General features: G+C 47.4%; 1 protein-coding gene and 1 non-coding gene across 2 annotated transcripts; both read left to right on the forward strand.

Annotated features, from left to right (window-relative positions):
• Window positions 1-795: 795 nt before the first annotated feature.
• Window positions 796-2,267, forward strand: LOC125515617. The gene is made up of 3 exons (XM_048681126.1): window positions 796-913; window positions 1,005-1,241; window positions 1,333-2,267. The coding sequence occupies exons 1-3, from the start codon at window positions 860-862 to the stop codon at window positions 2,074-2,076; spliced, it is 1,035 nt and encodes a 344-aa protein (XP_048537083.1). The 5' UTR covers window positions 796-859; the 3' UTR covers window positions 2,077-2,267.
• A 178-nt stretch (window positions 2,268-2,445) lies between these two features.
• TRNAH-GUG lies at window positions 2,446-2,517 on the forward strand. Its single transcript has one exon. It is a non-coding gene; the product is annotated as a tRNA-His (tRNA).
• Window positions 2,518-12,144: the final 9,627 nt, after the last annotated feature.

The following is a 12,144-nucleotide window of genomic DNA, read 5'->3' on the forward strand; positions in this document are numbered from 1 at the left end:
ATGACCATGTTTCACAGTTTCTTCTCCCGTTAAGATGCTCTGTCAAGTATAAGACGACCTTTTCTTTGTCTTTGCATTTGGTAATTCTTCATGAAGATATTTTTTCTCTTGGCGATGGGCATAGATACACACAAGATTCTGGGTTGTCAATTACTCATCTAAAGCTTGGTTTGTCAAAAGCGCCATGTTGAAGCAGTGAATTTCAGCTGCAGAAAAAAAAGAAGCAGTGAATTTCCCGAAACCCCATGCTCCCTGTTGTTTTTAGGTGTGTTTGGTTCACGAATAAAGTGAGATGAAATGTTATGGTTTCATTCTACTAGAATGGATCGGTTCCATTCTTCTGTTTGGCAGGAGCGACTGGAAGGAATGCAATTGTTACATGTTGGTGTTTGGTCTCAGAGATATGATAGAATGGAATTGTTCATCTCACCTCTCTCATTTATGTACAAATTGTTCATCTTCACCCGACACAAACACAACACACGGCCAAATATCTTATCCACTGGTAGACATATCCCTGTTTCCTTAACCGAAGATCCGCTGTCCTGAAAGGAACTGGAATACATCGTCGTTTCGGGTTTTCCGCGGCCTGTGCTCTTCTCGTGACCCCACGTGCCTGTGCTCTTCTCGTGACACGTTGCATGCCACACGTCGACCGACCACCTCGTTGCGCGCCACACCATGTCGGACCCAGACGCTTCCGGCGGCCACGTACCCGAGCACGTGTAACGGCGTAAGCGAGCTCACCGCCGTCGTTTAAGAGAGCATCCGCCGGCCGCACCAACCTCAGCAAGAACACTTCACTGCATCTTCATCATTCACACTCTGCAGCGAGGGAGCGAGCAAGCATTGAAGCACCATGGGTCAAGGCACGGAGGTGAAGACGAGGGAGGACCCCAAAGTGGAGATCCAGGTCGATCAATCGATGGATCTTAATCTGAAGCAGTTAGTCCTCTGCAGTAACAATGGCGATGGCGGCTGATTGATGCAAGCTTTGCGTGCAGGAGAAGGGCGAGGTGTTCTTCTTCTACCGGCCCAAGGTGGACAAGGAGGAGGCGCACAGCCCCGACGACGTGCAGCGGATGTACGTCGTGCTGCGCCCGGAGTCCGGCCCCGGCCGCGCCGTCGAGGAGAAGCAGGCGCCGGACTCCGGCAAGGAGGGCAAGAAGAGGAAGACCCGTCACGGCGGCGATGAGAAGGGCCAGGCGGACGGCGGCAACGAAGGCGGCCACGGGAAGGAGGTGGCGAACGAGATCGTTCATTCTCAGATCTCTATACACGTCTGAGAAATCTGCACATCACTTACTCGCCGATTAATCCTTTGCATTGCAGGAGGTTAACGTGGAGGAGAAGCCGCTGCTCCGGCTGATCGTTATGGGGAAGAAGAGCCTGCCGGACCCGGCGAAGCACGGCCGGCCGTTCTGGGGCTACGTCGACCTCGTCACCACCGACGTGGAGGACATCAAGGACGCGCTCAAGGGGGCGGAGTACGACACGGCGACGCGCGGCAAGCGGCACCTGGCCGCGGCGAGGGCGATGGGCGAGGGCGTGTACCGCATCCTCAAGCACGAGGGCCGCGGCGGCCGCCCGCACACCCACCTCGTCTACAAGCTGGAGCTGCCCTCGCGCGGCGGCGGCGGCGACGAGGGCGGCGTCGGGGAGCCGCAGGAGGCCATGAACGTGGAGCCGGAGGCGTCGTTCCTGGTGCAGATCAAGAACCCGGAGCAGCGCGGCGGGGGCAGGGGCGGAGGCGGAGGGTTCGGCGGGCTGCAGGGCAAGCGGAAGGCCGCGTTCCCGGAGCACCTGCAGGGGCGGTTCGGGAGCAACCGCTACGCGCCGGCCGACCCGCCGGACCTGCTCAACTACGAGGGGTGCGAGCTGCTGCTGATCTCGGCGTCCGACGACGTCGAGGAGGAGCTGGGCCTGGAGCTGCAGACGGAGACGGAGGAGGAGACTGAGGAAGGAGCCGGTGACGGCGGCGAGGGCGGCCGCGCCGGGGCCGGGTGCTCGGACCTGGTGAAGATGTTCGGCGAGGTGGCCGACGTGAAGCCGCTGCTCAGCGGGAGCTGGGACTAGTTTAGCTCAACTAGCAGCAGTGCAGTAGACTACGTAGCGAGGTTAGCTAGGTAGGTTACAGAGGAGGCCATGTTTTAATGGTTGTGTAGCTTGGCAGAAGCTCGCTCTGCAGTTCTGCAATTGTGACGCGTTGTTTCCATGTATCGCATGTATCGCAGCAGTGTTCGACTTAATTTACATCGCTTGTTGAAGTGTGATATTGTCCATACTGGAGTATCTGGTCATCTCGATTCAGGTTTAGGTTTGGCATTGGTTTATGTAGAGCTCAGGGAGTTTTAGGTTTTTGCTATTGCAAACACGCAATCCAAATCAATCGATCACTTGGCAAACTATGGATATATAACAGTTATTATGAAAATAAGCATCAAAGTGGCTGTAGTTTAGTGGTGAGAATTCCACGTTGTGGCCGTGGAGACCTGGGCTCGAATCCCAGCAGCCACATTTCTCTTTTTTTTTTCCTTTTTGCATTTGTATCTGTTGTTGTCTTTCAAATATTGATATTTTTGGGTTAGTATTTTAATTATTTCCTACTCCCTCCGTTTTAATGCACTGTGTATACTTTTTGTCAAAAGTAGGAAACTATAAACTTTGGCCATGTTTATAGGCAAAATATGTACACTCAAAAAATAGCAAATGCATATCTTTTTCCCAGAAGATAATGACAGCAAATGTGTATCACCGGATACATCATCATGTAAATTTTATGTTGTATATGCTTGAAATTATATACATGAATAATTCTTTTCTATAAACAAGATCATTTTTTTTTTGCTTGGTTTGATTTTTCAGAAAATCCAACACATCACATAATAGAACGGAGGAAGTATTTGTTATTGCTTAGAAATAGACCCTGAAGCCAGACGGACATGTATTCACACGTGTTTTGCCATTTATCCACACGTCACAATTCTTTTTTTTTGCGGACCAACCTTTGGTTGAGATGGTTAGGTGGACAGTGGTATCTTTAACCCATCAGAATTCAAATCTTGGTGCTCTATTTATCCTGCATTTATTTCAGGAATTTCGGCGATACGCTTTCAGTGTGAGAAGACGTTCCCGTCGACTACGAGGCGCCTATGATGATTTCGTAAAATCTTAAGATGATATGCCGGCTCAGTCTTTTGGAGGTGCTCATAGGGGTAGGGTGTGCGTGTGTGCGTTCATATGAATGAGTGTATGCGCGTTTATATGAGCGCTTGCGTCTGTACTGTGTTCAAAAAAATATTGATATTTTTAGGTTAGTATTTTAACTATTTCCTACTCCCTCCGTTTTAATGCATTGGGTATACTTTTTTTGTCAAAAGTAGGAAACTATAAAATTTGACCATGTTTATAGGCCAAAATATGTACACTTAAAATAGCAAATGCATATCTTTTCCCCAGAAGATTTACATGATGACAGCAAATGCGTATCACGGGATACATCATCATGTAAATTTTATGTTGTATATGCTTGAAATTATATACATGGATAATTCTTTTTTATAAACCCGATCATTTTTTTTTGCTTGGTTTGATTTTTCAGAAAATCCAACTCATTAATCCAGCAAAGTGCTCAATCCAATTTAGCAAGTTTTGTCTGCTATCAGATCAGGAAGCAACACGCCAAATCCTTCATGTGGAGCAACAAGTGTTTGATGCAAAATACTTGGGTCTACCAACTCCGGAAGGTCGCATGAGTCGTGGTAAATTCCAGAGTCTTCGGGCCAAACTCACACAGTGTATATTGCTTTGGAGTGACAATAATCAAGCACAGAGTGGGAGAGAAATCTTTATCAAGTCGACCGCGCAAACAATACTGACATATGTTATGGGAGTTTTTAAACTTCCATTATCTGTTTGTGATGACCTATCCAAGTTGATCCGAGACTTTTGGCGGGGAGCGGAAAATGGGAAGCGCAAAACACATTGGCTCAGTTGGGATAAGATGATCAGATCAAAAGGGCAAGGTGGAATGGGATTCCGAGATATGCGCATTTTTAATCAGGCACTACCGGCTCGTCAAGCTTGGCGGTTGTTGCAAACATCGGATAGTCTGTGTGCACGCGTACTGAAGGCCCGATACTACCCATAAGGAAGCCTACTAGACACTGTGTTTACAGGGCAACCCTCTTCAACTTGGTCTGCTATCTTATGGGCTGGAACTTCTCAAGGAAGGCATGATATGGCGCATGTGAATCGGTCCGCATCTGGCGTGACAATTGGATATCACGTTCGTCCTCGCTCAAGCCATTTAGCACTCGAGTGAAAGGATCGATATGGTTGACTAGAGGGGGGTGAATAGGCAACTAACAATTTTTAGCTTTTCTTTAACAATTTAAACTTTGCATCAAAGTAGGTTGTCTATATATGCAACTAGGTGAGCAACCTATATGATGCAACAAAGATATGAACACAAGCAAGCAAGAGATATATCACAAATAAGCTTGCACAAGTAAAGGCACGAGATAACCAAGAGTGGAGTCGGTGGAGACGAGGATGTGTTACCGAAGTTCCTTCCTTTTGAGGGGAAGTACATCTCCGTTGAAGCGGTGTGGAGGCACAATGCTCCCCAAGAAGCCACTAGGGCCACCGTATTCTCCTCACGCCCTCACACAATGCGAGATGTCGTGATTCCACTATTGGTGCCCTTGGAGGCGGCGACCGAACCTTTACAAATAAGGTTGGGGCAATCTCCACAAATCAATTGGAGACTCCCAACGACACCACGAAACTTCACCTCAATGGACTATGGCTCCGCGGTGACCTCAACCGTCTAGGGTGCTCAAACACCCAAGAGTAACAAGATCCGCAAGGGATTAGTGGGAGGAATCAAATTTCTATTGGTGGAAGTGTAGATCAGGGCCTTCTCAACCACCCTCGAGCAAATCAACAAGTTTGATTGGCTAGGGAGTGAGATCGGGCGAAAATGGAGCTTAGAGAAACAATGGAGTTTAGGGTTGGAAGAGGTAGTCAACACGAGGAAGAAGACACCCCTTATATAGCTAAGGAAGAAAAACCAACCGTTATCCACCTACCAGCCCACGACCAGCGGTACTACCGCTCCAGAACAGCGGTACTACCGCGAGGCCATGCGGTACTATTGTGAGGAGCCGCGGTACTACCGCAGCAGCAGCAGTAGCTAGGGCAGACCTTAAGCACATGGACTGAGGATGGTACTTCCGCAGACGCGGTACTACCGCTCCCCCTTGCGGTACTACCGCAAGGCAGGGAACCCCAAGCCTGGGAAGAGCGTGGATAACAGAACATCCGTGCCTACTTCCGCTGGAAAACGGACGTAGCAAAAATCCAACACAGTACTACTGCAGAGGAGCGGTACTACCGCCTGGCAGCTGAGCTAGGCTGCGCACGATACTACCGCGCAAGGGATGCGGTACTACCACGGTAGCGCGGATGTAAAAAATTACATCCGCCCCTACTACCGCGAGGGAGCGGTACTTGGCCTGGGGGTCATGGTACAACGGCTCCAGAGGAGCGGTACTACCGTGGGCACCCGCGGTACTACCGCGCCACAGCACGATACTACCGCTGGTGCCTACGGTACTATCGCTCACTAGGGAGCAGTACTACCGCAAGCCAACACAGCAGCCAAAACAAGGTAAAGAGATAAAAACGGAGGATACTCCAAGGTGCAGGGGAAATGAGGGGACTAGAAAGAAACGTGTACGTGATGATTCCACCCGAACCTTTCCAACGCGGACCCCCTCTTAATAGTACGGCTTTCCTACGACTCAAATCCACCAAAATGAAACGTAGAAAAACGCCGTCTTCAATAGTCTTCGAGGGACACCAAACCGTCTTGTGCCTAGCAAAGAAACGTCTGGGAAACTCAAGACACACGATTAGTCCGCAAACACATTGTCATCAATCACCAAAACACCTTAGGGATAAATATGCCCTTACAATCTCCCTCTTTTTGGTGGATTGATGACAATACGGGATTTGCACAAGGGAAATAATATTAAGAAAACGCAAACCCCTCCTCTCTAGAATATAGACGGTCCCCCTAAATGTGTGCCAACTAGATGGGTGCTTTGGATTGCACGACACACATACTAGAATCAAAGCTCCCCCTATATTATAGAGACAAGGCATATATCTTGCAATAGTAAGGCTAACACTAGACAAGATAGCACAAACATAAGCTCACTAAGATAGAATAGAATGCATATGTCTTACACCATATGAAGGATAAGTCTCAAAGGCACAAACCAAACAAAGGCAAACGAGGTCCAAACGACAAAGCAAACACACCAAACACGACATACGACTCGCAAACACGCAAATCCCTACTCTCTCTCTCCCCCTTTGGCATCGAGACGCCAAAAAGGCAGAGAGGACACCTACACACACGGGGTGGCTCAGGCAGAGAAATCATCCCAATGCTCCTCGTGCTCCTCGTCAGACTCGGCGGCGAGGACGGTCTCCTCGATGTCCTCCTCAGAACTAGTCCACTTGAAACCTTGCTTCGCCATCCATGCAGCCTCTGGCGTGATGGCATCCTCAGAACTGCTAGAGACATCCTCTCCAAAGAGCCTCATGACCTTCTTGTTGCGGCGACGACTCTCCTTGGATGCCACGTGAGTCCTGTACTGCCCCTTCGCCTGCATGCAGAAGAGAGTCTTCATCTTGTCCTTCAACTTCTTGGCCCACGACGGCTTAGAGGAAGGTGGGGAAGACCTAGCAGCACGGTCCTCAGCAACATCCTCTGCACCAGCCTCCTCCTCACCAACAGCCCTCCTAGTAGCAGACGCCTCAGCACGAGTAGTAGTGTTGGCCCAGTTGGGCTTGACACAGAGACTGATGGACTCATGCCGAATCCAGTCTGGAGCAAGGAACTCATCACCAGGGTACATCTTCTCCCAAGTCATGGAGATCAACAGAAACATGTATGGTCCATAGATAGGTACCTTGCGGGTGTACACCGTAAACCGAAGCTCACACCACATGATGTGTGAGACATCAAGTGGCTGAGTCTGAGACGAAGGTGCCTCCGCACACAGGAGCATCATGTCCACCAGATAGGAATGAACTTTGTCCTTGTCGCCAATGCGAGGGATCAGAGTGTTGCGGAAGATGCGATGCATGATATCCAGAAAAGAGTTCAGCACCCAAGTCGACTTGCCACTGGGAAGCACCTTCTCAACATAGTACGGCTGAAGCAAGTTCTTGTTAGCAGACTCAGAATTGGCATGGGGGCGAACACCAACGGGTGTGTGAAGCTCGTCATCAGGAACATGGAGCAGACCCATGAACTCCTTCCAGGTAGCAGACAACTGACGGCCATTGGTCATCCAGGTCATCCTCCACTCATCCCCGGGGTGAAAGTAAACTCAGCCAAAGAACTGACAGATAAGCTCAGGGTCATAGTCAAGGTGGAAGGAGATCACAGGCTCAATAGCGAACTGCTCCACCAAATCCAGAGCTTCTCCAAAATACTTGATACGTCTCCAACATATCTATAATTTTTTATTGCTCCATGCTATATTATCTACTGTTTTGGACTATATTGGGCTTTATTTTCCACTTTTATATTATTTTTGGGACTAACCTATTAACCGGAGGCCCAACCTAGAATTGCTGTTTTTTTTGCCTATTTCGGTGTTTCGAAGAAACGGAATATCAAACGGAGTCCAAACGGAATAAAATCTTCGGGAACGTGATTTTCTCACCGAACGTGATCCAGGAGACTTGGACCCTACTGCAAGGAAGCAAAGAGGTGCTCACGAGGGTAGGGGCGCCCCCCCTAGTGTGCGCCACCCTGCCTCGTGGGACCGTCGGTGCTCCACCGACGTACTCCTTCCTCCTATATATACCCACGTACCCCCAAACGATCAGAACAGGAGCCAAAAACCTAATTCCACCACCGCAACTTTCTGTATCCACGAGATCCCATCTTGGGGCCTGTTCCGGAGCTCCGCCGGAGAGGGCCGTCATCACGGAGGGCTTCTACATCATCATAGCCTCTCCGATGAAGTGTGAGTAGTTTACCTCAGACCTTCGGGTCCATAGTTAGTAGCTAGATGGCTTCTTCTCTCTTTTTGGATCTCAATACAATGTTCTCCCCCTCTCTTGTGGAGATCTATTTGATGTAGTCTTCTTCTTTTATGGTGTGTTTGTTGAGACCGATGAATTGTGGGTTTATGATCAAGTCTATCTATGAACAATATTTGAATCTTCTCTTAATTCTTTTATGTATGATTGGTTATCTTTGCAAGTCTCTTCGAATTATCCGTTTGGTTTGGCCAACTAGATTGGTAGTTCTTGCCATGGGAGAAGTGCTTAGCTTTAGCTTTGGGTTCGATCTTGTGGTGTTCTTTCCCAGTGACAGAAGGGGCAGCAAGACACGTATTGTATCGTTGCCATCGAGGATAACAAGATGGGGTTTATTTCATATTGCATGAATTTATCTCTCTACATCATGTCATCTTGCTTAAAGCGTTACTCTGTTTTTAACTTAATACTCTAGATGCATGCTGGATAGCGGTCGATGAGTGGAGTAATAGTAGTAGATGCAGAATCGTTTCGATCTACTTGTCACGGACGTGATGCCTATATACATGATCATGCCTAGATATTCTCATAACTATGCTCAATTCTGTCAATTGCTCAACAGTAATTTGTTCACCCACCGTAGAAAACTTATGCTCTCGAGAGAAGCCACTAGTGAAACCTATGGCCCCCGGGTCTATTCTCATCATATCAATCTCCATCACTTTAATCTTGTTTTGCTATTTACTTTGCTTTTACTTTTTACTTTGCATCTTTATATCAAAAATACCAAAAATATTCTATCTATCAGATCTCACTCTCGTAAGTGACCGTGAAGGGCTTGACAACCCCTAATCGCGTTGGTTGCGGGTAGCTATCGCTTTGTGCAGGTACGAGGGACTTAAGCGTGGGCTCCTACTGGACTGATACCTTGGTTCTCAAAACCCGAGTGAAATACTTACGCTACTCTGCTGCATCATCCCTTCCTCTTCGGGGAAAACCAACGCAAGCTCAAGACGTAGCAAGAAGGATTTCTGGCGCCGTTGCCGGGGAGTCTACGCAAAAAGTCAACATACCAAGTACCCATCACAATCCCTATCTCTCGCATTACATTATTTACCATTTGCCTCTCGTTTTCCTCTCCCCCCAATTCACCCTTGCCGTTTTATTCGCCCTCTCTCTCCCTGTCCTCCCTCTCTATTTGCCTCTTTTTGTCCGCTTGCTTTTTGTTTGCTCGTGTGTTGGATCGCTTGCTTGTCGCTATGTCTGAAATTGGGGAAGTTATCGCCGATATGGGCAATAACAATATTATGGAAAATTTTGATGCTCCTGCTGAAGAACCCCGTACCTACCATACTAAAAGATTTTGAATCGGTAGTGGTAATATTATTGGAAAAGGAGTTATCCAAGATTTCTTTACTTGTGCCGGTGCTTTGCCCTCTATGGGCGGTTCTATTCTCCATAGAACTAGTAGTCTTGCGGATGCTATTGCCATGCTTATCATTGAACTTGAAAGACAATTTATGCATATGCACCCATCTATACAAAGAATTTTCCTAGAATTTTCTAATATCGAGCATTCTTCTGTTAAATGTGCCGCTACTATCTTTTTGGCTCATGAATTCAGATTTATAATAAAAGAAGCCAAAGAAATTTTTGCGCACTATAGGGTGGACGCTGGCCATCCTCCCATAGAATCTATCCTCTTTGATCAAGAAGAAATTATGCGCTTTCAATCTCTTGACTATGTTGCTTTCAATGAAAACCTTAGAAAAAAGGTGCCAATCAATATTTTAATTGATAGAATCTCTGAACTTAATGATGATTTGGCTATTTGAAATAATGAGCTAGGATGCTCTCTTGAGTTTAGGCTCACAAGGTTCTGTCAAAAGAATGCTTATAATGATGAATTGGTTGTGCAATACGAAGGGCCGAAAGAGGAACCTATACCTCCCAAAATTGATCTTGGGGACTTTTGTCCTATTAAATTTAGCCCTTTTGATTACTTTTGCTTGCCTCAAAGGAAACTTGCTGCCGAACGTAGAGAATATGAAATGAGTTTTACCGATTTATCTTATTACTACGGCACTACCTAGATCTATCCTCGCTTTTATGCCTAGCTAGGGGCGTTAAACGATAGCGCTTGTTGGGAGGCAACCCAATTTTATTTTTTGTTTTTTGTGTTTTTCTTCTGTTAGGGAATAAATAACCCATCTACCCTCTGTTTGGATGTGGTTTTGTGTTTTAATTAGTGTTTGTGCCAAGCTAGACCTATTGGATCTTCTTGGATGATAGTTATTTGATCTTGCTGTAATTTCCAGAAACTTTGCGTTCAGTGCCCGAATTACTAAAAATTATCAGAACGTGATAAAATACTGATTCTAATTGCTGCTGATAAATAAACAAATTATCTAGGTCGTCTAATTTTGGTAGATTTTTTGGAGTTCCATAAGTTTGTGTTAGTTACAGATTACTACAGACTGTTCTATTTTTGACAGATTCTGTTTTTCATGTGTTGTTTGCTTATTTTGATGAATCTATGGTTAGTAAAATAGTTTATAATCCATAGAGAAGTTAGAATACAGTAGGTTTAACACCAAAATAAATAAAGAATGAGTTCATTACAGTACCTTGAAGTGGTTTCATGTTTTCTTTCTCTAACGGAGCTCACGAGATTTCTATTGAGTTTTGTGTTGTGAAGTTTTCAAGTTTTGGATGAGTTCTTTTGATGGATTATGGAACAAGGAGTGGTGAAAGGATCGATATGGTTGACTAGAAGGGGGGGGGCGAATAGGCAACTAACAATTTTAGCTTTTCTTTAACAATTTAAACTTTGCAACAAAGTAGGTTGTCTAGATATGCAACTAGGTGAGCAACCTATATGATGCAACAAGGATAGGAACATAAGCAAGCAAGATATATGAAACAAATAAGCTTGCACAAGTAAAGGCACGAGATAACCAAGAGTGGAGACGGTAAAGACGAGGATGTGTTGCTGAAGTTCCTTCCCTTTGAGAGGAAGTACGTCTCCGTTGGAGCGGTGTGGAGGCACAATGCTCCCCAAGAAGCCACTAGGGCCACCGTATTCTCCTCACGCCCTCACACAATGCGAGATGCCATGATTCCACTATTGGTGCCCTTGGAGGCGGCGACCGAACCTTTACAAACTAGGTTGGGGCAATCTCCACAACTCAATTGGAGGCTCCCAACGACACCACGAAGCTTCACCACAATGGACTATGGCTTCGCGGTGACCTCAACCGTCTAGGATGCTCAAACACCCAAGAGTAACAAGATCCGCAAGGGATTAGTGGGGGGGAATCAAATATCTCTTAGTGGAAGTGTAGATCGAGGCCTTCTCAACCACTCCCGAGCAAATCAACAAGTTTGGTCGGCTAGGGAGTGAGATCGGGCGAAAATGGAGCTTAGAGCAATAATGGAGCTTAGGGTGGAAGAGGTAAGTCAACGGGGAAGATGGGGACCCCTTATATAGTGTGGGACAAGGATCCAACCGTTACCCACCAACCAGCCCGCGGCCAGCGATACTACCGTGCCTGGCCAGCGGTACTATCGCAAGGCCGCACGGTACTACTGCTTGCAACCAAGCGGTACTACCGCACGGTTGTGCGGTACTACCGTATCGTCCCACGGTACTGCCGCAACCCCAGCGACAGAAAAGATAAACAGACACGCAAGAGATGGGGGCGGTACTTCCGCACGCGCGGTACTACCGCGCCCCCATGCGATACTACCGCAAGGCAAAAACCCCCAGCCAGGGGGAAGGGAACTTCCGTGCCTACTTCTGCAAAGAAACGGAAGTAGCAAAAACCCGACACAGTAGTACCGCCGAGGGGCGGTACTATTGCCTGACTGCATAGCGCGGTACTACCGCTCGGCGAAAACGGTACTACCGCGGTAGGTGCGGATGTAAAAAATTACATCCACCCCTACTACTGCAAAGGGGCGGCACTAGCCTGGTGGGCAGCGGTAGTGTGGCTCCAGGCGAGCGGTACTACCGTGGGCACCTGCGGTACTACCGCGCCACCGCCCGGTACTACCGCGCCACCGCGCGGTACT

This window comes from Triticum urartu, chromosome 6, assembly GCF_003073215.2.
Source record: "Triticum urartu cultivar G1812 chromosome 6, Tu2.1, whole genome shotgun sequence".
Classification (NCBI taxonomy): domain Eukaryota; kingdom Viridiplantae; phylum Streptophyta; class Magnoliopsida; order Poales; family Poaceae; genus Triticum; species Triticum urartu.